At 44.0% G+C, this 25738-nt stretch overlaps 1 protein-coding gene across 3 annotated transcripts in view; it reads right to left on the bottom strand.

Moving 5' to 3' along the window:
• The window catches only part of heatr5b (HEAT repeat containing 5B), a 36468-nt gene that overhangs the window by 8101 nt on the left and 2629 nt on the right, over positions 1 to 25738 (bottom strand). For 2 of the 3 annotated variants that reach the window (XM_015363147.2, XM_015363146.2), the window contains exons 2-33: positions 25269 to 25486; positions 24728 to 24939; positions 23898 to 24006; positions 23604 to 23753; positions 22821 to 22992; positions 22109 to 22266; positions 21601 to 21850; positions 19554 to 19709; positions 18582 to 18832; positions 18334 to 18445; positions 17995 to 18147; positions 17514 to 17613; positions 16844 to 16953; positions 16277 to 16440; positions 15715 to 15890; positions 15364 to 15469; positions 14782 to 14972; positions 14179 to 14338; positions 13457 to 13646; positions 12169 to 12338; positions 11107 to 11254; positions 10404 to 10583; positions 9990 to 10244; positions 8244 to 8425; positions 7571 to 7639; positions 5444 to 5623; positions 4865 to 5102; positions 2674 to 2925; positions 2375 to 2502; positions 1861 to 2005; positions 616 to 888; positions 4 to 228 (exon numbers count right to left, since the gene is read on the bottom strand). In XM_015363147.2, the coding sequence (XP_015218633.1) occupies positions 4 to 228; positions 616 to 888; positions 1861 to 2005; positions 2375 to 2502; positions 2674 to 2925; positions 4865 to 5102; positions 5444 to 5623; positions 7571 to 7639; positions 8244 to 8425; positions 9990 to 10244; positions 10404 to 10583; positions 11107 to 11254; positions 12169 to 12338; positions 13457 to 13646; positions 14179 to 14338; positions 14782 to 14972; positions 15364 to 15469; positions 15715 to 15890; positions 16277 to 16440; positions 16844 to 16953; positions 17514 to 17613; positions 17995 to 18147; positions 18334 to 18445; positions 18582 to 18832; positions 19554 to 19709; positions 21601 to 21850; positions 22109 to 22266; positions 22821 to 22992; positions 23604 to 23753; positions 23898 to 24006; positions 24728 to 24939; positions 25269 to 25394 (5491 nt within the window). In that variant the 5' untranslated portion in view covers positions 25395 to 25486. The other variant, XM_069179808.1, reaches the window with a different exon arrangement.

Raw genomic sequence — 25738 nt, 5'->3', positions numbered from 1 at the left:
TACCTGGCTGGGAGTACTCCAGGACAGACGCCAGGCTGCTGCGGACCAGGCCTGTCCACTGCTGGCGTGTCTTCTCCACTCTGGCCAGGGGAGAGGTGATGATGGTCTTTATGCCCTGCAGAGCAGCAGAGACGGGAGGGGGCACCTGGCTGTCCGCCGTCTTCACGGCGGTCTCTCTCAGCACACCCGTGATCAGGAAAAGAATTGTGGGCAAGATGGTCATGCTCCCTACCGAAGAAAATAAATTACATCAACTGATTTCTGATTCTAAACCTTTCTCATCAATTAGTTTAAATAAGATTCTTGTAAATGCATTTGAAACCCACAGGAAGGCTAACAATTACAGTACAACATCTACAGCTAATCTACATTAATATTCTTCGGGACTTAAATATATAAATGGACCTTTTGTTTTTAAAATTGGTTTCTATTTTGGACTTTGGGCAGGAAAGTAAAAAAATGTTTCACTTTCAGTACCTCTCCCCTAATAAATCCTAATTAGCGGTAGATGTAAACAGTAGAGATGAAGGTGGTCATTGATCTGAGTGCTGGAGACAGCATGGTCTCTTCAACCCAGTCAAGCCTGTGCTGGTGGTGTGGGGCGATGGGCGTTACCTGCTGGGGAGCAGAGAGCCGGCAGGTCTGCGAGGATGGTGACTGTGGCAGCCACCAGCCTGGCACTGTCCTCTGGCAGGCGCTGGGGTTTGTAGGGTAAGTGGCTGGGAGAGTCCATGACTTTGGTGTTGAGCTGGGGGAGGTGCCGGACTAGAATAAACACCAGCAGCTCCATGGCAGCAAACACCAAGGATTTTCCAGGGACCAGCCCCCCCGTGTCCCCCCCTTCCCCCAGCGTGCAGGCGGCATCCTTCTCACTGGCATCCTCCTTACCTGGGCACAAGCAAAGGCAATGCAAGTCACCACTTTCAATTTTATGTCCATATACCTGTTAGAGGAAGTAGTTCAAGTAGGGAGCTGCGTCAGCAGGCGTAGGCTGCAAAGGAACAAGTAAAGGTTTATTCCATGCTGAAAAGAGATGAAAAAAATACAACGTTTGAAAAGAAACACACAATATTTTGCCCAAGGGCAATACTGAGTGAAAGTAATGTTAAGCAATAGGCAAATGGTGTCACCTGAAGAAGATGTTGTGTTTCTTTTCTTAGCTTTTCAGCATGGAATAAGCCTTTACTTGCTCCTTTACATGTGTCTGGTATTTTTTCATGACAGGGGCAAAGAAAATGTATGGGTGAGTGATGGACCCCACCCTTACGTAAGGGTGCTTCAGGGATATGATCACTTAAAAACCCACAATAAGGAAGTAAGGTGCAGGAGGCTTTATTGCAAAGGTTACAGTACGTCCCACATAGTGGTTTCAAGAGAAACCCCCTTCTCTTCTGTAGCGGTCTGCCCTGACTGTTTCCCACCAAGCACGTCACCACCTGGAGAGCCTATTTGCAACAGATAAGAGTCCCTCGGAGGCCTCTGGTGGCAGATCCATCGTTACGGCTTCCCTCCAAAAACCAGCCTGCCAAGTGGTGTGCAAGCTGTTAGCTTGAGAATGGATAGTCGGGGCCCGTATTTACAATCCGGCTTCTTTTCGAAAAAAAAAAAGCTATTGACTTTCCTCATATTCACATGCTGTAGGGATCTGGTGCTAAGCCTTCTGGATAAAGCAAAGTAAAAAACGAAGGTTTTACCAGAGGGCAAACTGTACTGTTTCTCATTGTCTGACTTTACCAAAATTAAGATTGCCCTGCCTGAATTACCACCTGCTTAAAATGAATCAAAGTAAAAAATGAATAGGAAGGCCTAGAATCCATAATGAATTTGGATCTGGAGGTAAGGGGAGATCAAGTGACTCACTCATGGTGTTCCTCTGCTCCTGCAGGTAGTCCTGTGCCGCCCGGAGGGTCTCCCTGACCACGCTGGTGACCTCCAGTTGCACAGAGGGTGGGTCCCGGGTCAGGAGAAGCCGGTGCAGCACGTTCAGGAGCTCCACTCCCAGCATCTGGAAGAGCAGCCCAGAAGAACAATAAAGCCTCCCGTCTTCCACTGCTTCACTCAAAGAACTACAAGCTCTACATGTCCCAGGGGCTGCAGTCTCACAATCCAGATACTCCAATCTGACACAGGTCATCTTATCCAATGTAACAATTTGTGACAGAAAACGTAAAGCCGGTGGTTGCCCATCACTTTCAATTGTATCATTTCAACTTAGTCCCCAGTCCAAAAATCCCTATTCTGAATGACCAGCACATGAACTCCAGATACATGGCCTCTGACATGATTTCAATAAATCATGTTTGATCAAATAATCCTATACTGAAAACAGCTGTATAGCACACTAAAAATCAGTGTAATGTCATAGCAGCTTTACCTGATCCTCTGCAATGTGAGTTCGAGCTTGGGAAGAATCTAGTAGAGTACACAGGGCTTGCAAACAGGACATGACATGTTCAATAGGCTCTTCCGGTCTGGGAAAGCACAAGAACTCAATACTGACACCTGCAAGAAAAAGAACTAGAGTTGGTATGCTATATACATACCTGTGCATGCTGAAGTGCTCATCTACTAGTTTATGAAGAACAGGAGGAAAATTAAAACTGTTAAGAATTTATTATTATCCAGCTTTGAAATGTAAAAGCATAATTAATACAAGAGAACACATCTCAGTACCCAACAGCAGATGCATTCTATCCTTCACCAGATCCTCTGGCTTTTTGGTTGCTGGAGATGTTCCAGAGGCAGAGCTGAAAACAGTGGCCGCCGGACCCCGTGCTGAGTTGGGAGGGGTGTCATCTGTAGTGTCGCCAGCACTAAAGCCTGTGCTGTTCAGCCACAGAGCTACAGCATGCAGGATCGGAGCCCAGGAGTTACGGTAATGGAGCCGAGCTGTGTCGATTGTCTCAGGGGTGTAGAATGCTCCACCTGCACCAAGAACAGGTTAATACACCATAACTAGAATACCCATAACGTAAGAAAGTGTCCATTATCTTGCAAATCATTACCTAGCTGTAAAAAACAAACTACTTTGCTAACACAAAGCCCAGCAGAAGCTCTAGAAATCTATACAAACAGAGCAAAGAACGCTTATTGCTTATTTTATCCTCAATTAAATATAAATAAAAATAAAATTAAAAAGAGACCCCACATATGTTTTTGCTTCCTGCTTCTTTCCAGTGGACTCAACACGTGAAGTACTAGGCTTTTAATTTGGGATTAGCAGGAGAGTTGCACTGATTTGATCTGTGGTAGTCTTGGTTAACAATGTTTACTTTATTACTGTGTAAATGACCAGATTTATAACGCTAACTACCACAGACATATAGATGGGGAAAAACACTATTACACAGATTTCACAGTGTACTCTTTCCCTGAATAATCAAAAGGTTATAACATTCCACACAGCACTTTATTGTGAGAAATGTGGGATTGCCACCAGTGCATGCTCAGAGCAATTACAAGTTAAGAGGGTTGGTGAATTGATTGTGATAATAAGCAAGTGAGCTACTTGAAACCCATGCTTGTCCACTTAAGAAGGATGACAATTATGACAATTATGATTCTTCTCATTCATCAGCATTCACGGCTATTCTTAGCAGCGGCATAGCTAGGTTTTCAAGGGCTCTAGGCAAATTTATCATAGGACTGAGCCCTTTTCTCATCGCACCAGCTTGTATCCTTTGGTAAGTGTGTTATTCAGAGCCATTACAAACATCACTTTATTAACAGGTAATTTTTAATTCCATAACACAAATTTGCATCACTCAATCTCTAAGTGGCTTTGAAGAACAGCAAATGGTGGACGTTAATTTACTGTTGGCCCAAAACCTTAGGAACAACAGCCTTGTTTTGTTTCGGTAAAATCATCTGCTAGTGCATACAGAATAAGAAGAGCTTTTGGTAAGAGTTACATTTTTTACAAAGTTGAAGAAAAAGAAAGACAATTACAACTGCAATAGCTTGCTGTTATTTGCATTGGTCTTTTTGGTCTAAATTTGTTTCCGAGATGTATTTCTGAAATTACAGCAGAACAGCAATAATAGATAAAAATTTCCTAAGATTTTTAATGCTACAAGATTGCTTGCTTCATTGTATTACACTAATAAAAATAAAGCTAGAAAAACAAAATTAAGCAGAATAAGAGATTACCCTGTTACATTTAGATATTTTGGGATGCTGCTTTGCACTCAGAACTCAAAAAGGGCATTGCTTTGCTAATATGGAATAAGTTACTTTGTTAATACAGAAAAAAATCTCCATGTAATAAGTATTAATTCCTTATACCTATATATCGCTTTTCTGGACACTCCACTCAAGTGATGGGTACTCCCCTGCATCACCACTAGGACGATGTGACTGCAATCAAAGAGAGCCAGTGCGCTCAGTTCACACCAGCTCTCAGTGGGGAGGAGAACAGAGTGTCACAAAGCCAATTCATCGATTGGGAGTATTATGAGGTCATGACTGGTAAAGGCCAAGGCAACATTTGGCCAGGACACCAGGGTTACACCGTGAGAAACTACCCTGGGTTTTTTAATAACCACAGAGAGTCAGGACAGTACAGTGTCACCATCACTAAACTGAGGCATTAAGACCACCACAGACCGCAGGGTGAGGGCTCCCTAGTAGGCCCCACTAACACCTCTAGACCTTAGCTTTTCTAGAAGGTTTCCCACCCAGGTACTGACCAGGCTCACACCTGCTGAGCTTCAGTGGGCTGCCAGCTGTGAGTTGCAGGGTGATACAGCTCCTGGCATTTACACTAGATGGCAGGGGACCTGTAGCTGCAGTGAGATCTAGGAGCTTTAATTAGAGTTGTCCGGCCACCAATTTTCTAACACGAATGCCACAGGAAGTCACTTACCGTCAGGAGGCAGCTGGCTGGCGAACTCAGCAGGCAGGGTCAGCAAGGCGTAGTCCCGGAGGGCGGCGAGCCACAGGCGGCTGAGGGCAGGCAGCTCCGGCTGCACCAGGGTGATGAGGCTGTCAGGAGAGAGCACGTCCACCGTCCCCACATCCTCCTCCTCTTCCTCGCCTCCCTGCACAGCCTTGGGGGGCTTGTTCTCCGCTTCCTTCTTGATCTTCATTGCCACCACGTACACCTGTAAAGGGCGGGATGCCATGCAGGAGTTACCCCTGTACTCACCCTCCTGTTCTGCGCAATTTGCAACTGCAGCTTCACATTGCTCTATGGCAGTGCTTTTTCCAGCAATGTATCACAACTAGAATCATCCTTCCGTAGGGATACTTTCACCTTTGTTTTCGTGAACCTTGTTCAGTGTTTTGTCGTGTAACAGGACACTAGGTAAAGTGAACAGCACTGTGACAATTCTTAAATAATTAAAAAAACAATGCAAACAGTGACTGCATAAAGCTGCAGGTTATGAGCGGCAAAAGCTGCTCGCTGTTGCACAGATGTGAGCGATAAGGACAGTGTTCTCACCTCGGCCCAAGCCTTTAGCACAGCCAGCTTCTCCATGGTGGTGGCGCTCTCGCTGTACAGCTGGCAAGAAGAGCCCTTCCCAGCCTGCACCTTGTCCAGCGAGGACACCAGCAGGTTGTGGACCCTCCGCAGGTCGTTCAGGTCACTCACCACCCGGCTGCCGATCCACGCGCTGCACACCTGCACACAGAGCAGACCTGCTCAACACCAGGGCCTGAACTGCCCAGAGGCTACGGCCAAACTCCAAAGCCAGCAGGAACATAATTTAAAAAAAAAATTTAAGGTTGCAGACTGGATGGAATACAATTTGCGAAAAATGTGGAACAAATTCAAAAATAATACATGGCTAGCCTCTCTTTCACCCTTTATAAATAATCCGCTGAAAATTCAGCCTCCCTCCATTCCCTTCCTGGTCTGCCTATACTTTACCAGCGCCTCTGTGGTACACTGTCTGGCCTTGTGCCTGTGAAACAGCAGTTCTCACGCTGAAGACAGCCTTCTAGTGCTGCCAAACTCTTCAATGACGGAGGGAAAGAGCCTTACTGAAGTCCATGGTATGTTTTCGGAGAATTTTCCATAAAGGTGCTCCCTGCGAGCAGTCTACATGTGTCCTTAAAAACATCTACTAAATGAACACACAGAATCCCTAAAAAAATCAAGAACTTCCATAAAAAAGTATGGATCACCCTGCAGAATTTCGGTGCAAAAAAGGCAGGGAAGTTCAGAGAGTACACGACAATGGGACAAAGTGAAAAGAAGGAAAGTACTAGATCATCTATTCATTGCTTTGGGCCTTCTCAGCAGATTCTTCAAGATGTGCAACATTTTGCGTGGTAGAGAATACCAAATTCTAAAACAATTTAAGTAATCATTTAGATAATACAAGGTCACATCTTATATGCTTTAAACCTCAGAAAAAATACAGTAGGGTCTTGACATCTGTAAATTTGTCTCGGGGCAGAGCAGATGAAACCGAGCTGAAGGTTGTTAACCTTCATCTTTCAGATTGCGGTGCAACAGACTAGGATCATGAGACACATCGAGCTGGTGAGTCAGCCTCGCCCTGCCAACATGGTCCGTTTTTATACTGTTATTTTAATTGACTTAAAGCCAATGCATTCGTACTTTAATGATCATATTACAATATACAGGTAGACTAGTACACTATGGTATATATGTGCCGGTATAGGGGTGGACTTAGTTATATGAGAATTTGGCTATTCACCGCAGGCCTCTGCACCAAACCCTCACGAATGTCGAGACCCTGCTGGATTGTTAGAAGGTTAGAAGCATTAGTAGGTCACAAAACCAACTGATCCCGTGCCAGAGACCACTAATCTCTGTGAAGCCATACCAGCTCTGCAGCAAAGAATGGGCCGGCTGCTCCAAGGACTTGCATTTAACAAGATTAGCAGCTTACCACAGGGCTTGAGCATTTTGTTGACTTGTGTACCCAGAGATCATTTACAACAGATCCTCTTCAGAACTGGACTAGTTTCAAGGTGGAATAAATCTTGCTTTACTTCCTAATCAGGGTCAGGAAAAAGCAAGTTCCTTTTTGGAAAAAGTTTTGCATGTTACAGGCAAAAAAGAAAACGAGACTTCATCAACCCTGTTCATTTCAACCAGCTCAGCCAAAAATACCCTACTCAGTGTAAACATTATTCAACACTGCATTCAAGTGAAGCACTGCTTTCTGTGTTGAAATTTAAGGGCAATTTAAGAAATTTAAATGTTCATACATTTTCTATTAACAACATCAATGATCAGATTTACTGTTTTCCACAAGTTGCCCCTAAAAAGTTTTACTATTTGACAAATACCTTACCAAGGGCAATACTGAGCGAAAGTATTGTGAAACAACAGGCAAATGTAAGGTGTCGCCCGAAGATGGCTCCACAGCTGAAACGTTGTGTTTCTTTTCTTCTCTTCTCAGCATGAAATAAACCTTTACTTGTTCTTTTGCAGCCTACGCATGCTGACGCAGCTCCCTACTATGTGAAACAGCAGCACCAAAATATACAACCTTCTATTTTCTATTAAATCATGCCTTGGTTGTTAAATTCCAATAAAAGGAAAGGTATTTTTTTACAAAAGAGCACTGAAATTGCAGTGGTTATGACCAACCTGGCATGCCTTTGCTGTAATGTCAGAGGGAGTGTCTTGTGAAAAAGCTGGTCGCAAGGCAGCTCCAACCTAACAAAGGATAAAACATAGAATTTGCAAATTCAGCTTAATAATGGATACACATGTGTACATTACACTGATAATACACTCGATATCTTTTTTATTTGCAGACCTAGGCTGTATATCAGCCTTGGAATGAATATTTACATTTCCCTGTATAAAATCTGATTCTAGTTACAGAGAATCAAATTCTGAGCAATTTAATAATCTAACCATATCTCCATGACAAATCCAAAAATTCAAATTCTTCTTGTTCTTTTTATCTGCATTTCAGCAGGTACATGTGGCTCACCACATCTAAAGCACGTGATCCTTTCTCCTTTGTGAAGAGAGGATGGTTATGGTATTGTATTGTCAAGCTGAATATTTTTGGCTTAAACCGCTAAGAAAACTGATTGTTCCACATTACACCACGAAACAAATAAGTACATCTTCACAGCAACTTGCTTTATGAGTCCAACCTGCACAGGTGAGATGCTTTTGAAAGACACTCAAGATGCAGACAGACAAAACAGGACAGAAGGTAAGCTCACTATACAGCTTCCCTTCATGCAAACGCAGCATGGTCTGAGGACCCTGCCCCAGGTTTCCTGGAGGATGAGGGTGGTCTTACATTGGCCTGGTATTGCTCCAATATGACGTGCCCTGGGAACTCTGGCTCCGGGACAGCTGCGAACTTCTTGATTATGTCCTCCAGAGCCTGCAGGCCAGCCATGCGCAGCTGGTTACTGTGGTCTGTGGCGGCCATGAAGGCCATGCGGATGAGGTCAGAGAGGTGGAGCACCAGCAGGTCACCTGAGAGATGGATGATCACATGAAGATGAGAGCAGGGTTGGTTTCAGGGACATGCTTCGCCATTCCCATAAACACTGCAGGTCAGACCTTATTTTTATTACTAACATTTCTAGAGCTCTTTTCATCCTAAATCCCAGATCCCTAGAGCTCAAAGTGCTTCATTTTTAGGAAGGGAGACACTTCACCCACCATGAAGTGCAGTACTCAACTGGGTGATGCTCTGCAGCCATTCTGCACTAGAGGGTCCATTACACAGCTGATCGGTGGTACTGAGACTTAAGATATATTAAGGACATTGGACTGTGTAAACCAAAAGCGACTTTCAAACAGTGCCACGGACTCTCAAATTACTACTCATTCAGAACCTTGCTTTAATGTTTTTTCCAAAGGACAGGACATCCTACAGAACAGGGTGTCCTCAGTCACCATTCTGAGGAATTGGTTTGGAAATTGTGCTCCAGAGAGAAGAATACCTCCTAGGGGTGATCCAACACCACTCCCAGCTTCCCTTACAGCTCTCCCATCCCACTACTGACCAGGCTGAGACTTGTTGAGCTCCTGACATCCGGCAAGATCAGGGTACAAGGCAGCCAAAAAGCACCGGGACTGCTCAGCTGATATAAACAGCAATGGATCTGTCAATCTCTCAAAATATTATGCAGCAACGAAAGAAGACTGATTGCAGAGCCAAATTCTGAACCAAACCTGTACCTACATGTCTAAGGGCTAATTTATTCACCCTTATCAAGTTGATCAAACCTACAATATTACCTAACCAAATGCCTATTTCAGAACTACTGAGCAGAAAAATGAACATTTCCAATAAGAACTGGTTACATAAACACTGCAATCTATAACCTGTCAGTATGAATCACTTCCTACTGCTTACTCATTTGTGCTCTCCCAGGTTCAGATTATATAAGAGAAGAGAAACACAATCTGAATGAGTTTCTTGATTTCTCTCTCTGTTGGTTTATATGCTTGTTTTGTATGTCTAAAGTAATTTGCAGCTTTCACTAAGTGTATTTGACTTCCCTGTAGTGTCAATGCCAGAGAGTGACAATAGGGGTGGAATGAACACCACAGTTAAATAAAGGGTTTTTCCACATGAAATATCATTTGTGATAAAGCTGCTTTCAGCCCCTGACCCAGATTGCACTAGAAGACTTCAGTACTTCTCCTGCCACTGCAAGTGCTTCTGAGTGAATTATTTGGATACACTCACATGAGCTAATTTACTAGTCATTACTGGGATAAATATGCACTTAGTGAGAATTACCATAATCCTGCATTTGCTAGACTTATTTCTTTTTATTTAGCTCTTGACTGAAAGTGACATTTTTCAAGAAAAGTCCATTTTGAAATCTTAAATATTGCAGATTGATATCTATACATATTTTTTTAAATGTAAAATAGTTACATATAAGGAACAGATCTGGATTAAACGTTTTTTTAAATACAGCCTCAGTTGAAGCATAACAATGCAGCACTGCACAACGTTGGATCAACATGTTTGCAATGGCTTAGAGGTAACCCATGGATGAAGCACAAGGGAGGGACAGACCTTTGGGATTCTTGACCTTAGATGAACGGGCAGCGGCCAGGTCAAAGTGGGCTTTGTCCGCGTTCTCACACAGTAGGATGATACGACACAGGCAGTCTGCGGCAAAGACACGCGTCACCCAGCGGGGGGCGACAGAGGGCTTTGACTTATTGTCCTCCCCCAGGGCAGTGAACATGATGTCATCGTCCATCTCATCCTTCTTCTCCGAGTCCTCCTCCTCCTTCCCGGCTTCCACAGGGACAGCAGCCCCGATATCTAAACAAAACAGCCCCCATTATTGTTCACAAATACAGCCATGGACACCCATGTACACGATCTCTGCTTCGATCTTTAAACAAAATGAGATCGATTTGCATGGCATATCAGTTGACTTGTACTGAAAGAAGAGAAAACGAACTGCTGCTGGCTCGTTACCTGTAGAGGCTGCCAAAACATCCTTGCAGAGTTTTAGCCAATGAGACAGCTTTTCCACAGCCAGAGAGGACAACATGTGACCCAAGGTGTCATGAATATCGGAGCAGAGCTTCTTGTCGGTCTCCCTGTCCAGCATGCCGAAAAGTACTCCCTCCAGCCCAGTCTCTGTAATATTCAGGTCTGCCATTATAGGGTGAGAATAAGGGAGATCAGGAATCAGTCAGCATTTTGATATGCTTACACAACACATTTTCTAAGTCTTAATTATAATATTATAATTCATTTATGCAGTAGTCTGTTAGCTAGCTGTAAACAAGTGTGTTTCGTATTTATGACGCAACTTTTCTTACATTAGTTCTCAGAATTACACCACACTCCCTCAAGTTCAGAATTCTTTACCATACTTCCTTATCTTCACCATCTACTTTTCGATTCAAGAACTGCTACCTTTCAGAGTGAACTACGCCCTTTGACCCAGCTACTCCAGTTCAATCCCCTTGAATAAAACACAATGTCCAAGCAAGCAGAAGAAACAAAATGCGATTCCAGAGAGAGAAGATTAGCATACTTTTAATTTCGTATTCGGGCAAGATAGACCATGGAGTGTTTTTTTTTTTGCACAACAGCAATTCAATGTAGGACCCATTCAAGATAATGAGATCACTAGGAATGACTCACTGGTGTAGACAGGGAAGACACTTACTAATGACGGTGCTGTCCTTGCTGTCGCCAGCCTTCTTGGCCAAACTCATGGCGTACGCACACACCTCTGCCGCTTCCCTCTGTGCTAGCTGTCTCAGGCACGCCACCGCCGCCCTCCGCAGCAATAAGTGGGAGCTGCAAAGGTGCACCTGGGGGAGACACATGTCAGGATGAGCGCGTGGGATGCTATTTTAGGTGCTGCACCCTGCCATCCAGAAAATAATTAAAGAACAGCTCTCTTCCTGGGTTTTACGAAGTAGATACAGTGCCTTGGAAAAGCATTCAGACCCTTTAAAAGGTTCCTAATGTTGCTGGATTACAAATTATACTGACATTTTTTTCCAATCAGTATATTTATTGCAAACTCACATGCTCAAACAGAAAAGTTTTAAAGGCAAAATTAGTTACTTGTCAGCAGATTAAGAAAGTCAATAACTGAAAACTGTTAAAGGCTCTGAATACTTTTGCAAGGCACTATATGTACTGCCATGACCTGACAGCTTCTTAACCTGCACTCTGCAAATAAGGTGGACTGTCAGTAAATCTCCTCTGCAACAGGCCAGAGTGTACAGTCCTTCACCCCCTGGCTGAAATTCATTGCTTATGTCTGCTCTCTCACTGAAGATCTACGTTAATACAAAAACAAGCCTGTCACCTGGATGAGAGTGACTTATAAGACAAACCTAACTCTCAGATGCCTGAGTTAGGAATCACCTACCCAGCTTCTAGCTTCAAATATATGTCCGTGAAACTAAAATATTTTAAAATGGAAGTCTGGGTTTTGTCTGTTTAAGGAAGGCAGAAAGTTATAAGATTTTTTCCCATCCAAGGGAAAGGAGAAGTCAAAGAATTTTGTTATTAACTTATAGTTTTCCCAGAACATCAACCATCCAGCAGGGAGTAAGATGCCTGTGGCCCACAGAGGACTTCAAACAATGGATCAACAGATTCGCCAGAGACTAGGGCTCCGCTCATCACCATTCACATGACTGTCACGGACGCTTTCATGTTTTGAATGTTAATACAAATGGAAACATAAAAGGATGAAAGGCCGTGAGCTTACACAGAGACAAGGCACCAGGCTGGAGAGGTTGACGTGGCGTGGGGCGAACATGTGCAGCTGCTGCAGGCAGGAAATGGCAGCCGCCTGAACCAGCGAGTCAGAGTGGTCCTGCATGATGGCACAGCCTACCAGGCATGACGAGCGGATGGTGGATATAGTGGCGCTGTTACCTGGCAACACAGAGCTGGAGTGAGCACAGAATTTTAATCTTCAAATTAAAGGCTAAATCAGGCAAGATCAGTCCATATTATTATGTTTCTGGGAGAAAGCACTTTATGTTTAAGAGAAAAAAAAACTAAAAATGAAATACAAAGTCTCCTAACCGATTACCCACAGAAGAGACTAAAAAAGAATAGTTTTAGGTTTTTTAGAGCGTTAATGTTCCTCTTTACATATTTCCCATCAATTTACATAACATACTTAAATTTGTTCCTAGTTTCATTGTGCAAACAGGTTTTAAATAAAAATTATGCGACAATCCCATACACTTCTTTTTATCCTGCTATCCGCTGTTGTTAATATCAGCAGAAATGAGGACTCAATGTAACCCTCAAGATTTTTTCTTAATCTTATTTATTTGCATATAATGCTGCAGAAAAGTAGGATCGGATTTTTTCCGTAGCCAAATAAAGTAATACTGCCATCTTCTGGTGCAACCCATCTACTATTTTATCAAATACATATTTTTAAAAAATGACACTGATATTAGATTTCAGCAATGACATGCTATGACATGCACGAAACTGGTTGCAAAAATAAAATGTACTAGTGGAAAGATTTTCAGTAAGCTAACGGTTATAAAAATATCATCCTAGGCCTTGAAGTCAACACACAGCACTGCTGGCAAAATGTTATGGCTACAGAGGTGAGGATTCCCTGGGGTTCCCTCCTTCAAAAGCCTGCTTTTTCTAGTATCATCACTTTTAGCTGCTGCTGCCTTTGCTGGCATAACTAAGGAGTGAAACATGTTGTTGCACATTTATGGGCAAGAAGTAAGATCAATGTCCCGGCCACCCATGTGTAACAGGGTGACCCAGAAAATCAGGAGGCACCTCCATATGTAAAGGCTTATAGGCATCTGGAATATGTTACACAGCCATGTGGTTGAAGGGGATACCCTGGCTTCCTTCGGGAAATGGCTCGACGAGCTCCACAGATCAAATTGGCTACGAACTACTGTACTGGAAAGGGCTAGAAAGGCTGTATGGGCCACTCTCGTTTGTCACCATTCTTATGTTCTTAAGGAGGCGGTGGGGAATCCCTCCTCACAGAGAGGGCAGCTCGTCACCTTGCAGCTCAGGCCCCACGGTGGTGATGAGGGCTCCCAGGCAGCGGCCGAGGCACTGGTGCACCTCGGTGTGCGACGGGGGCACAGTGAGCAGGAGAGTCAGCACCAGGGACAGCGTGGGCTCCACATAACCTCGGTACATGGGCCCACTGGAGTCCACGATCAGAGCCAGGGAGTGCAGGGCCCATGTCTGAAATGGGCACCGAAACAGAAGCCTTTTCTTAACGCACACAGACACACAACCGTGCACTGTATCCAAACGCATGCGTTCTTTTTTTCAGAAGCCTAGCTTGTCTTTGTCTTATGCTTCGTTTACATGAGTTTCATTCTGGACTACTACTGCTGCCGTTAGATTGTGCTATTTTAAATTACTAACATTAAGTGGTAATAATTAACACAGAGTGCAGTCTGTCATACTAATATGCTCCTCATTGAGATGCACAAGCAAATCGCTTTGTTTTCTACTGCAACAAGCATTTTGTTATGGTAGAAGACTGAAATCTTGTTGGCCGTGCTATGAAAATTAGATAAGGTGAGCAGTGTTCCACATCTACATCTAACAGAAATGCCTAACAGCGTTTATAATTATGCACATACCTTGGCAATATGAAACCTTGACAAGTTAATTAAAAATAGAAAATAATCTGCTGTTTACTAGATACTTAAAACACAGTTAAATTTCTGGCTCAGTCTCTGTAGGTGGGCGATTCCTGTTGTCCTACCTGGACCTCATGGGAGGTTCCATCCTGTGCCAGTGCTAGCAGGATGCTGACGCTGGTCTTGAGGTGCTGTCCCGACCCAATCCCTCCCACGTACCGATGAAGACAGCCCAGCGCCAATGAGTGGCCTGTCCTTGAGACCACATCCCGGGCGGACTTCAGCCTGTGGAATGAGATTCAGGAAATCCAGGAGACTTTCGGGACTGAAACATGACGGAAACAAACTTTATTTGGGGTAACATGAAACATCTGGAATAAAATAACCTGTCTTGATACTCTTACAGTCCTTCATAACACTTAAAAGGTTCGAGAAAACCTTCTTCAGAATTAAATTCTTTGGCAAAAGTCGTCTTAAAATTTCAGTCATAAATTTAATATATGAAAAATATTTTTACCGGCAAAGCATTATAGCAGAAAGGAAAAGAGGATATAAGAATCTCATATGACCTTTATTAATTTAAAAACGGACATCCTTGGATTTGAAAAATAAGTAGAATGGGCTAAGAGTAGATTTTGCTAAATGCTACAATACAAATTCCAATGCCTATAACAATGTCTACGAATCAGAAGAGGGAGGCTGGGCCAGTGAGCTGTGTGGCCACGTACTTGTCAAAGCTGTACTGAGCCATCCTAGCGATGAAGGTGGCTTCACCCACCACCTGTGCCATCCGGCCCAGGGCTTCCCCAGCGGCACACCTCAGGATGGGGTTGGGGTTGTCCAGGGCGCCCATCACCAGGGCCAGGGCAGATTTCCGCACCTCTTCGGGACCGAGGCTGCTTTTATTCTCTGCTAAGCCCTGCAGAGAGCGACAGGGGTGGTGGTGGGGGTGGGGGTGGGGGGGACAAATTCCCTTATGTCAAGAGAGATCAAAGCTAATGATGCTTTCTGATTGTCATGCCTGAAAACATGAAAGAGATTACAATTCAAATAAAATCTTCAAATCCTTGCAACTCTTCGTAGTTCTTAACTCAGTGAACACTCTTATAACCATGAATATGAACAAAAGAAAGCTACATCCAGCCACATAAGAGAAGCGGAAGGGGGTCTCCTAGGAGACAAATAAAATAAAATGGACATAAATATAATATGAATAAATAGAATTTTAAATCAATATAAAGGGATAATATGACACAGAAATAGCAACCATGATGCATGTTTGTGGGTTCATGCTTCATGCAGAGACTCACCTTGAGAGCGCTGAGCACTGCAGTGAATATATTGAGCTGTACAGCTTGCTGCCGAACGCCCTTAGCCTGCTTGATACATTCAGCAAAGTGATCCAGCATCTGGAGCCTGTCACCACACAAAGGGATCGATCCTTTAAACATATCCTGAAAAGACAGCTCTGAAGACACGCTGAGATGTGCAAGTAAGACGTTGAACACAACCCCGTTTGGTTCATTCTTACTTTTCCTTCATAGATCAGATTTACTGCTTTTGGGTCACTCCATGTTTCCCCTAGATAAACCGAGTGATCCTCACTCACACTGAGAGCACAGGGGGTTCCTGGAGTTCTGAAGTACAAGTGGGGGCCTCACCTGTGCTTAAAGGAGACGTGAGGGAAGACGACCCCAAAGAGAGCCACAGAGGCATCGATGACCGAAACCCCCAAAGGCAGGGGGCCGGGGATGGCCTCGCCTGCAGGCACCCGCAGGTAAATGGAAGAGGGGTCGTGTTCAAGAGCACCGCTCCCCGAGGCGCTGTTGGGCTGCAGCTGGGATGGAAGAACAGCAAGTCGTAAGCATGGCGGCCAGAGAAGGCAGAACGGCCATCTTGAAGAGTGTGAGAGACTGTTTGTAGGACTACATTTAGAAACAGAAATTAGATAATAAGCAGTAGGGCTCATAAGTGGGGTTAGGCAAGATGAGGCACTGTTTTTAAGCAGACACAAAGAAAATAATTTATTGTTCCCGATGCGAATGTATATACTGTATCAAGAAGGATGTGGCACTTCTCCCCTCTGTTCTCATAATGTAAAGGTTTATCGTAAGATTTCAATTTTCCTTTGTTTTACTCCAGGTGACGAATCCCATCTACTGTGCACACATAAAGCTCTTCTCACGCACGTTCCTCTGGACGCCTGTAATTCTGTAAAATCACCTGATCTTCAATGGACTTGTGATCTGTCTCCTGCAACCAGGAGCCCATGAGCACGCTGTCATCGTAGTGACACAGTGACCGCAGCAGAGAGGTGGTGGTGTTGGCGGAGTTATCAGTCAGTGTGAACTCTGCGACCAGCTCCCGCAGGAGAGCACTGAAACTTCCTGCACGGCAACAGAAAACAACAGAGATCCCAGTCAACCCCGTTACCGTGGCATCCGATTTTACACGTCCGAGCACTGGTTAATTACTGCTGGAGATGAAGAAAAATGCACAACCAGAAATCACGGAGGTGCTGTCCAGAAAAACATAACATAACATAAAAAAAGTAGAGTCAGCTAGAGGCACACTTTTTACTCCAAGATACATTTTATTTACACAAACGGTCAATGTTTAGGCACAAAAGGCTTTCATCAGGACTAGTTACGAGCAAGTGCTCATCAGTAAGTGCAAAAGACACAAATACATAATTATCTTTATGGGGCTCTAGAACTTAAGATACCACACACTGATTAATAATATACGGAAACATAAGGGAAGGCTTCAGGCACAAGGTCTACATGTTACCTTCATATGTCTTGGGGGGTAACAAAGCCAAGATGTCATAGAGCCTCAGGCGAACCATGGCAGCACTGGCCTTCAGGTGGGCGCCATGCACTTTGATCACTGAAGGAATGCTGAGGAGGCGGAACTCAGTTACTGCATCGCATGACATGACCTTCCCTGGAAAACACACCGCCCTACACCTCTGACAGCATCACCTGGCATCTCAAAAAGTCCTCAACAGGCTAAATTAAAGAAAAAGTTCATAATGGAATGAAAAGATCCATATGGCTCATTTCAACTGTAACTGCTTGTATTAAAAACTCCACAAATGCAATATGTTCTGAAATAGCTCTCTTTGAAATTACTATTATTAAGTTCCAGGTGTAGTGCACTGTAAATCATCATTCCTGTGAAACCAGTATAATTTCTTCACATGCCATGTAACTGTAAAATAGGCATATGCACGCAATTAGCATGTCCACAATATTTTGCATTCTGAATATTTTAACAGCACAAGGCAACACAGCTGGCTTCTAACTGCTATTAGTGCTGGGCTGGCTGGCAAAAGCTGCTCAACAATATTAATCTCATGTTCAGCAAGCAGCTGCCTGAAGTAGAGAAAAATCACTGAACGTGCTTCCATTCAGCTGCAAGAAAAAACATTCCATTGTAATTAAAACCTCACACTCACTGAGACATCATCGTCATTGCACACTCGATGGGCGTCATCAATCTGCGGATCACATCCTCAGTCAGGAGCTCAGGGCAGTGAGCCACAAAACTCCGCATGGCTGTTAATAGGAAAGGAGGCAATTCATTAATCAAGAATCAGAAGGAAATCAAGATGTCCACTCTGTAGTATAAATGCATGCTGTAAAGCCTTTTGAGTTTGAAACAAACCAACTATGAGAAAGACTTTTTTGAAAAATCAACAAGGAGCAAATAATGCCTGTGAATTTAATTAGCCGATGCACTTATATTAACCTTTTTTTATTATTAAGTCACTAACTGGAGACAAGAGCGTGTTTTAAAGATTTTAAGGGTGAATTAAGGACTGACACCCTGAACTTAAAGAGTAGAAGAAATTCTCAGAGTTTTAAAGGTCTTGGCCCAAAATAATTTTTTATATGATCTCAAAGTGATCATTCGGACAGATTCCAAGTGTTTTTTACCACAGAGTGCGCCAGCACGGCCCTCCAGGGTGACCTGCCAGGTGAAGGAATCTCCTCGGGCCTTCTCCGCCTCCAGCTCCTTCTGAGAGCGCGGAAAGACGTTCCGCCATAGAAGCAGCATCTTGGGAAGGTGGTACCGCACGAGGGAGGGGCCTAGCACACAGCAAGCATGGCGAGCATGGTCACCGTCACGTCAGCATCACAAAAAATGTCACATCCGACGCAGGAGGTGCAATGAGAAGCTGCTGCCATTGAATGCACTGCACGCGACCGGGTAGGCCGCGCCATGACAAATTGTTGGACCGTTTAAAAACGCGGCAGCCAGCAGCAGAAACGCACCTAAAGTCATCAGTGCCCCTAGGAGCAGCCACCCAGCTTGTGTGCGCTGGAGGGACAGGCGGCTGTTCTGCGCAGCAGTCCGAAGAAGGTCTTCTGCAATGCTCACCACCATCTGAAGACATATTTCAAAAGGAAGAAGACATGATGTCTAAGGAATGATCGCTAGTCTTTAACACCAGCTTCGGTTTGCGAGCCCTCTTCATAGTTCGCATAAGAAATGGGAATGCAGCCTGCCGGCTGATACGGACCTTTCCCTTGGCATGGGGAATGCCCAGGGGACACTGGTGTACGCCCCCCAGCAGGGCTGCCATGGCGAAGCTGTACCCGCTCACGGCCTCCGGCGAGGCCTTCAGGTTGTTGATGCGCTCGGCGCAGCGGTCCAGCAGCGGAGTGAGCTGGTAGGGCAGGGCCACGGCCACACAGCGCAGGCACCAGGCAGCCGCCAGCCGGGCAGCCATGCTGGGGTGAAGGAGCACAGAGCTGACCGTCTCCAGAAGGCCTGCCGGCACAACAGAGAGCTATAATCAGGGAGCTGAGGTGCCATGGGACCCCACTGATAAGAAACCCTGGGGAAATTGTCAAGACTGTTTTGTATTCTGAATATTTCAAAAGCACAAGACAACATAGCCGGCTCAGTTCAAGTGTTCGGTTCCTAAATAGTGTTCCCCTGCAAACTGTCACAAACTGAGACATAACAAAATCTATTCATGACGAACATCTACAAAGCTTCATGTGGACATTAAACTCTGACATTTGCCTGATGACAAGCCTGATTAAAAATGCATACTCTCTCTCTCGTGGAGAGATCATTAGTTCTCCTAGAAGAGCATTTAGGCAACCTGCATTTGAGACCTGAAGTGTTACATTGGGCCGTGTCCATTCTGGGAGTATCGTCCTGTTTGGACAATCGATCTGAAAGCTCCAAATCCAGAGAGCAACAGAAAGAAGCAGAAGAGTAGTTGTTTCAAATCTGGAATCACATACTGTAGACAGATACCACAACTGTGGAAATTTGTCTTTGATTTCTCCCATAAAAAGTACATCAAACATTAAACATACAAAAGCAAAACATAAGTGTTACTTAAGTCACATAAAATCATAACAGCACATGAATAGATGAATAGATGAATGAATGAATGAATCAATCAATCAATCGGTAGTGAACTGGAAGTAAGCAGACCTGACTGCATGCAGCTCAGGCCCTGCAGCTGGATACCCACCGATGGAGGGCTCCTGTATCAGAGGCGAGGCAGTGGCGCTGAGGCTCTGCACCAGGCTGCCCAGCTCCTTGAGCGCGCACACCATCACGTGCTGACTCGCCGACACGTCCGCCGCCCCCGCCTTGTTCTCGCTGCTGGCGTCGTTCACCACCGCTTCTGCAACGCAAAGGCGAGGCCTCTTTAACGCTCATCCCGCCTTCACACACCAGCACCGCCCTCCTGGCTGCCCACAATGAGCAAAGCCGACGCGGCGTTTCGTTCGTGCCCTCATCACTGATCCGCTTTCAGGGTCACAAGGCGGAGATGGTCAAACAAGCGCTCTGACCACAAAACCGGTCACCCTTACCATCTCACATCACACAATTCCTCATGATAAAGCACTGTACCCTGAAGGAGAAATAATCATTTCTGAGTATAAAATTACTGATAGCACCTAAACTCCCACAAGGATGACTGCAATCATTCATAACCTTCACACAGCTCTGCTTTGGGTTTGTGTGCTTAATTTGTGGATGGCTATGGAATAATAAGAAATTGAGTAATAATTTTGATAGTGGATAAAAACAAATTACAATACTTTTCAAATACAGTACATAATTTGGAACCTTTGTAATCAAAAATGATAATTATGATGCTTCTATAATAGTATTTCAATAACAGGAGCTCAAAATACAATTGGAAATATACCTCTTATTACAATATTAATTAAAAATGGTATGATTTCTAGGGTACCATTTTTCCAAAAATATTGGATAATTTAGCCATACTTCATATATCCAATGTTACAATGAGCTCTGGTGAGGAATTCCTCAGTTAAAGCTTCAGTCTATATGATCGAATACATCTGTGGAATCAAATCTGGATTGTATCTTAAACCAGACAAAGAACTTCAAGGATAGAAGATCATTCTATCCTTGTCCATTATAACAGTTGGCAGTTCGGGCTCTGAAGTTTTTTTTTTTCAGTTTGCATGTTGAAAATTTAATTTGGGGTTTGAATTATAAATGAACAAGAGTTTAAAATATAGTTAAGAATAGTATGCAACAGTGTAGTAAAGAGGTACTGCAGAGGATCTAGTCAATCATGGTACAGATGAAATCTTTCTCTTTGGCCTGTGGAGCTAAGTTCCATCAAAGTTAATCACTTATTTTTCTAATTGAAATCTTAGTGGTTATGCATGACGTAGCTGAGTGGAGACTTAACTTCTGCAATGCTAGCCAGATTTGCAAATAATTGCATTTAATACCCTCAAAAATTCTGGTGTTTGCAACTGCTCTTTTCAGGGGAATAACAAACAAAAAACATATGTAATCAAACAAAGCAAAACAGTTTGGAAAACTACTACAAACACCATCAACAAGTTACAGTTTGTGTCTTGTCATGATGTCAGAACACACGAAAGCCAAACTTCAGAGCCCAGATGTTTTAGGAAAGTGTCAAAGAAACGGGTGTTTTTTATTAAGACCGTGATATCTGCATCAGAACAGAAACAGCTTTGGAACACACCACACAAAGACTGGTTTCAAAGCAAATCACAGAGTAAGAACATTGGAAGGTAAAAAAAGCAAAGCAAATAAAAATAGTGAAACTTTGGCATGGTTTTCTTAAAGCTTGGTGTGACAGTCAATGACTGTTACACCATAACATGAGCTAAGTCTTTGAGAAAGGAACAGAAGTGATGTTGGCTGTGGATGATAGATACCCCAGTTGTACTGAAGTTCTCATGTTAAGAAATAAAAGACAACACCAGCCCAAAGGGTTATTTCTTTAATGCAAATGCTGATTTCTTATACTATTTATCAGTATTTTATCAGCACAGAATGTAGTTAATCTGAAAGATGTGAAGAGAACATACTGTAGATACTGAGAAAAAGAACGGTGTGATTTTCCTCATTTTTGCATGACAAAAGAAGTGAGAGCAGACGGGCAAGCAAGCACGACAAGGCAAACACTGCAAAGAAGGCAAGCAAACTAAAAGTTTAAAAAAAGTACTTACTCTGTAACGCTCTGAACCTTGACATTTCCCCCCCATCAACAAGCTCCTTACCAACGGCTCTCATCTGTTTGCTGATGGCCTGGCATATCTCCTTGCCGGCTGCGATCTGGGCCTTTTCGCCCAGCAGGCCGCCCAGCGTGGCGCGCAGCATGAAGGAGACGCAGCGGCGCGAGTAGACCGCCTCCACGTGAGTCTGCGTGGCGCGGGGGTGGGACACCAGGTCCAGCACGTGGGACAGGAAAGTGGCAAAGTTCCTCTCCAGCCACTGGCCGCCAAGCGTGGTGACAAAGACCACGTAGGCCTGACAGAACAGCACAGGGAAAATTAACTTGTTAAATTGAAAATGAAAGCTTTCAAGCTCATTATAAGTATGAAAAGACAATTAATAATAAGATCCATCTATGCATTATCAGAAATTTGCTTATTCTAGGTAAGGGTTGTGACAGCCTATCTCAGAAGCACAGGGCCCACAGCAGGATTACAGCCTGGATGGGACACCTGCCAACTGCAGGGTATATGTAATAACAGTGGCAACAGGAACCACAGAATAAATAGTTACCTGAGTGACTCCCACTCGCACCTCTCTGCTGACAGATCCACCCCCTTTCAGCATCTCCCCGCCGCTTTTGAGGAAACCCGAGCCGCCCCGCAGGAACCCTGTGGCCATCAGCTCCAGCACCTCCTCCAGCGTGGCCCGCTTCACGTTCTGACGCATCACTGCACCGAGGGGCACAAACCGGATGTGAGGTCACCTGAAACGGTATGGGCTAGCCCCTTTCTCATAGGGGTTTTCAGATACCTGGGCAATTCTATAGCCATTGCAAAACAGGACCAATGGCAAGCTGTCTGACTAGACCATGTGCAAAATTTCTATTTGCATCAAATTAAAAGATTGTTGCACTCAGCTATTAACATTCTCTCACTGATACATAAGAAATTAAATCATTCTCAGTACTCCTTGCACTCCATGATAAATGCTCTCATGTTTTGGACATTCCCTACTTCACTGGCCTGTTGCCTCATTAAGGCTCATATGGTTTCCTTATGATCAACCTACCTTGGAAAAGTAATACTGAAGACCCCTGTCTACATGTACATATTCTTTTGACCACTATTACTGCATTTTTAGTAATGCAATTATCTCCGGTCAGCCACAGGAGATCCTGAGTTTGCCTGAAGAGTAACTGCGGGTACTTCCAAGAAAACCCTGAGGAGTCTCCCATCTTGATCAGAGCGCAGAGCAACAGTAGAGGGCACAACGCTGTCCTTACCAGCGGCTTGCTTAGGCATCAAAGCAGTGGCCATCACTGTCCCCAGAAGTTTTGCCACCGCTACACGGACGCCGTAGTTAGAGCCTTCAAGAGCCTTGAAGCACAGCGTGGCCACATTTTCCAGCTCAGTGGTCCACATGAACACAGCTTCATTCTGTAGCTCCAGCAGGCACTGTTAGGGAAACAAACACCATCACCATCACCACTAGTGATTTTAACACTACAGTATAACTGCCACTTCCACATCGCCATAAACCCAAAATACCTATAAGCATTTTGCTACAAAAACAGTGCTTTAGGTAGTAATTAGGGAGCTGCATCAGCAGGCATAGGCTGCAAAGGAACAAATAAAGGTTTACTCCATGCTGAAAAGTGAAGAAAAGAAACACAATGTTTCAGCTGTGGAGCCTTCTTCGGGTGTGTCACACCCAAAGAAGGGTGTCAGCGTTGTCACCGTGTCAAACGTTGTGTTTCTTTTCTTCTCTTTTCAGCATGGAATAAACCTTTACTTGTTCCAGTGCTTTAGGTTAACTAACTTAATATTTTACTTCAGTTTTCACAAAATATATAGTACAATCTAACAATGTTTCTCAAAGAGGTGGGATTTGTGTTTCCTGGTAATTAAAGCAAAGCTGTCTCTGCTTTATATCAATTATGTCAGTTTTTTTTTTTTACAATATTTTTGTAAGATGCTTTAGACTTGTTTAGTAAAATCAAGAGGTACAGGTCCCATATGTTTTGACACCCAAAGGATTCTGCGTCTGTCGTTCATTTCCCCCTCACCTTGGCGACCGCACATCGCACTGCCATGGACCTGTCGGTGAGCAAAGAGCGGGCGTTTTTGTAAATGTCCCGATGACAAGACGCTGCTGCCCCTCCGAGGCCATTCAGGACCTTCTGTAAGCTGAGCAGAATTTCCCCACGGCCTTGAGACTGGAGGAGGAACAAGACCACGTGTTCACGAAGCGTTCAGGAACCCTAGCATCCCTCTCTCAGCCGTCTCGGTCACAGGCAAAGTTATTTGGAAAATCAGTTTCTAACAAAGTGTTATTAAGGTTCCGACAATTCAGACAGTACCTCTGCACTTTTCAGTGCCTTCAAAAGGTTGTTGATAGTATCGGGAAAGGAGCTGCCCAGCATTCTGCCCATCTTCTCGTAAAAGGCTCCGACACAGGCCACCGCAGCACTGTGACAAAGGAAGAACACCTTTTATAGGCTGCAATGACGCACAGCTGTTCAATTGGCAAATGAGAATTGTCAATTCCAGCTGTGACAGCTATGTAAGGATAAGGTAAGAATTAATGAATGTTCATTTACTTACATCCAAATTAAGAGTGACCTACACTTAATTACAGCATGTGTGGGTGCTGTTTTTCTTAATCCAATAAATTTATTCAATAAAACGAGTAAAGGTGGCTTAACATTCATATTGATTTATTCAGAAATGGTGCAACATACTGGAATACACATTTATCATTATGCTAAAACTGAAGCTTTTTCCTTCTATGTGTTCTGGTAACAAAGCTTAGGAGAGTGTGTTCAGAAAGAGGGAAACCAGTGAGAGCTGTAAATGGTGAAGAAACAGTATGCGATTTCTCTGGAGATCGCACACAAGTAGAAAGCTTTTATCCAATTCTCACAACACTGCAATTAGGGATATTATTTTAATGACAAACCATTTAAAATTGACTTACCTCACGTAATTACCCTAAGATTAAAGATGTCACCTTGAATCTACCAAGGATGGCTTATGAGATTCTCAAGTGTCTATGGCATGATACAACTTACTTTGCAATATCTCTACATCACCAGCACATGCACACTCCTGCTTTTACAAACAGAACAACATGAATGCATGCAAAACACCCTGCAGACACTGGCTCAGGGCTGGCTCACTGCTCACTCACAGCTTGGTTGGCAGGTAAGCGGGCGTGTCGTCCTTGCTCTTGATGATATCATTGCACTTGTCGAGCGTCTGGAAGACAGTGAAGGTGTCCCCGATGTTGTAGAGAGTGGCCAGGTTTTTGGCCAGCAGTTTCCTGGTCGGGGGGCCCGGAGCACTGCTGATCAAGCCAGTCAGCTGCTCCACCAGCTTCTTCTGCTTTTCCTTCACATCCACCTGTAACAGAGGTACACACACCTTCAGAGGAGGTACGTTCCTGGCTCACCGCTACTCTGCCATCACTGCAGACTCTGTGCCTCTGCTCTACTAAACGAGTAACTCCGCTTCAGCCGCGTGACCAGAAAACAATAACGCTGTGAGAAACCACACTCCTTACAATGGACTCTACCTGGGAAATTACAACTCAAAACTAGCCATTTTAAGACAGTCTGAAAATTGTCACAGAGTTTCTGATAGTAGAAGTAGTGTGAATCGTGCTAACAAATTCACAATGAAGCAATTCGAAAGGAATTAAATTTAGCATCAGGTACTGACGCACAACTTACCTTGTTAGCAGCAACAAGAACCTTGTCCAAAAAGCGTAACCACTCAAAGATAAACACTGGCCTCTTGGCCTCTGTAATCTGAGCCAGGGCATCTTCGTTGAGTAACAGGCTGTGGGCTAGCTCCATCCCACTGCAATGTACTGGAAGACAGGTTGAGCCGCTGGAACACTGGTGAAATCGGGGTGCCCTTTACACTGAAATGTGCCACTTCTGTGAATCTGAAACAAATCATTTATCAGGGACTGCAGAAGATTCAACGACTTCAATCTTCTGAGCAAGGAAATGAGATCCATGAATTGTCGGAGGCTTGAGAACACTAATGTGTCATGACGCTGTATAGTTTTGGAATTAGACTAACCTTATGATGAATGTATAACTGAAGACTCACTTGTACAGTTTCATATTCATCATAAAGGTCTACTACCAGCTTTACAGTATATAAGCCACGCAAACCCTCCTAGGTAATTAAA

The sequence above is a fragment of the Lepisosteus oculatus genome, chromosome 17 (assembly GCF_040954835.1).
Source record: "Lepisosteus oculatus isolate fLepOcu1 chromosome 17, fLepOcu1.hap2, whole genome shotgun sequence".
NCBI lineage: Eukaryota > Metazoa > Chordata > Actinopteri > Semionotiformes > Lepisosteidae > Lepisosteus > Lepisosteus oculatus.
The sequence above is the reverse complement of the archived record's forward strand: the minus strand, read 5'-3'. Positions and strand labels throughout refer to the sequence as shown.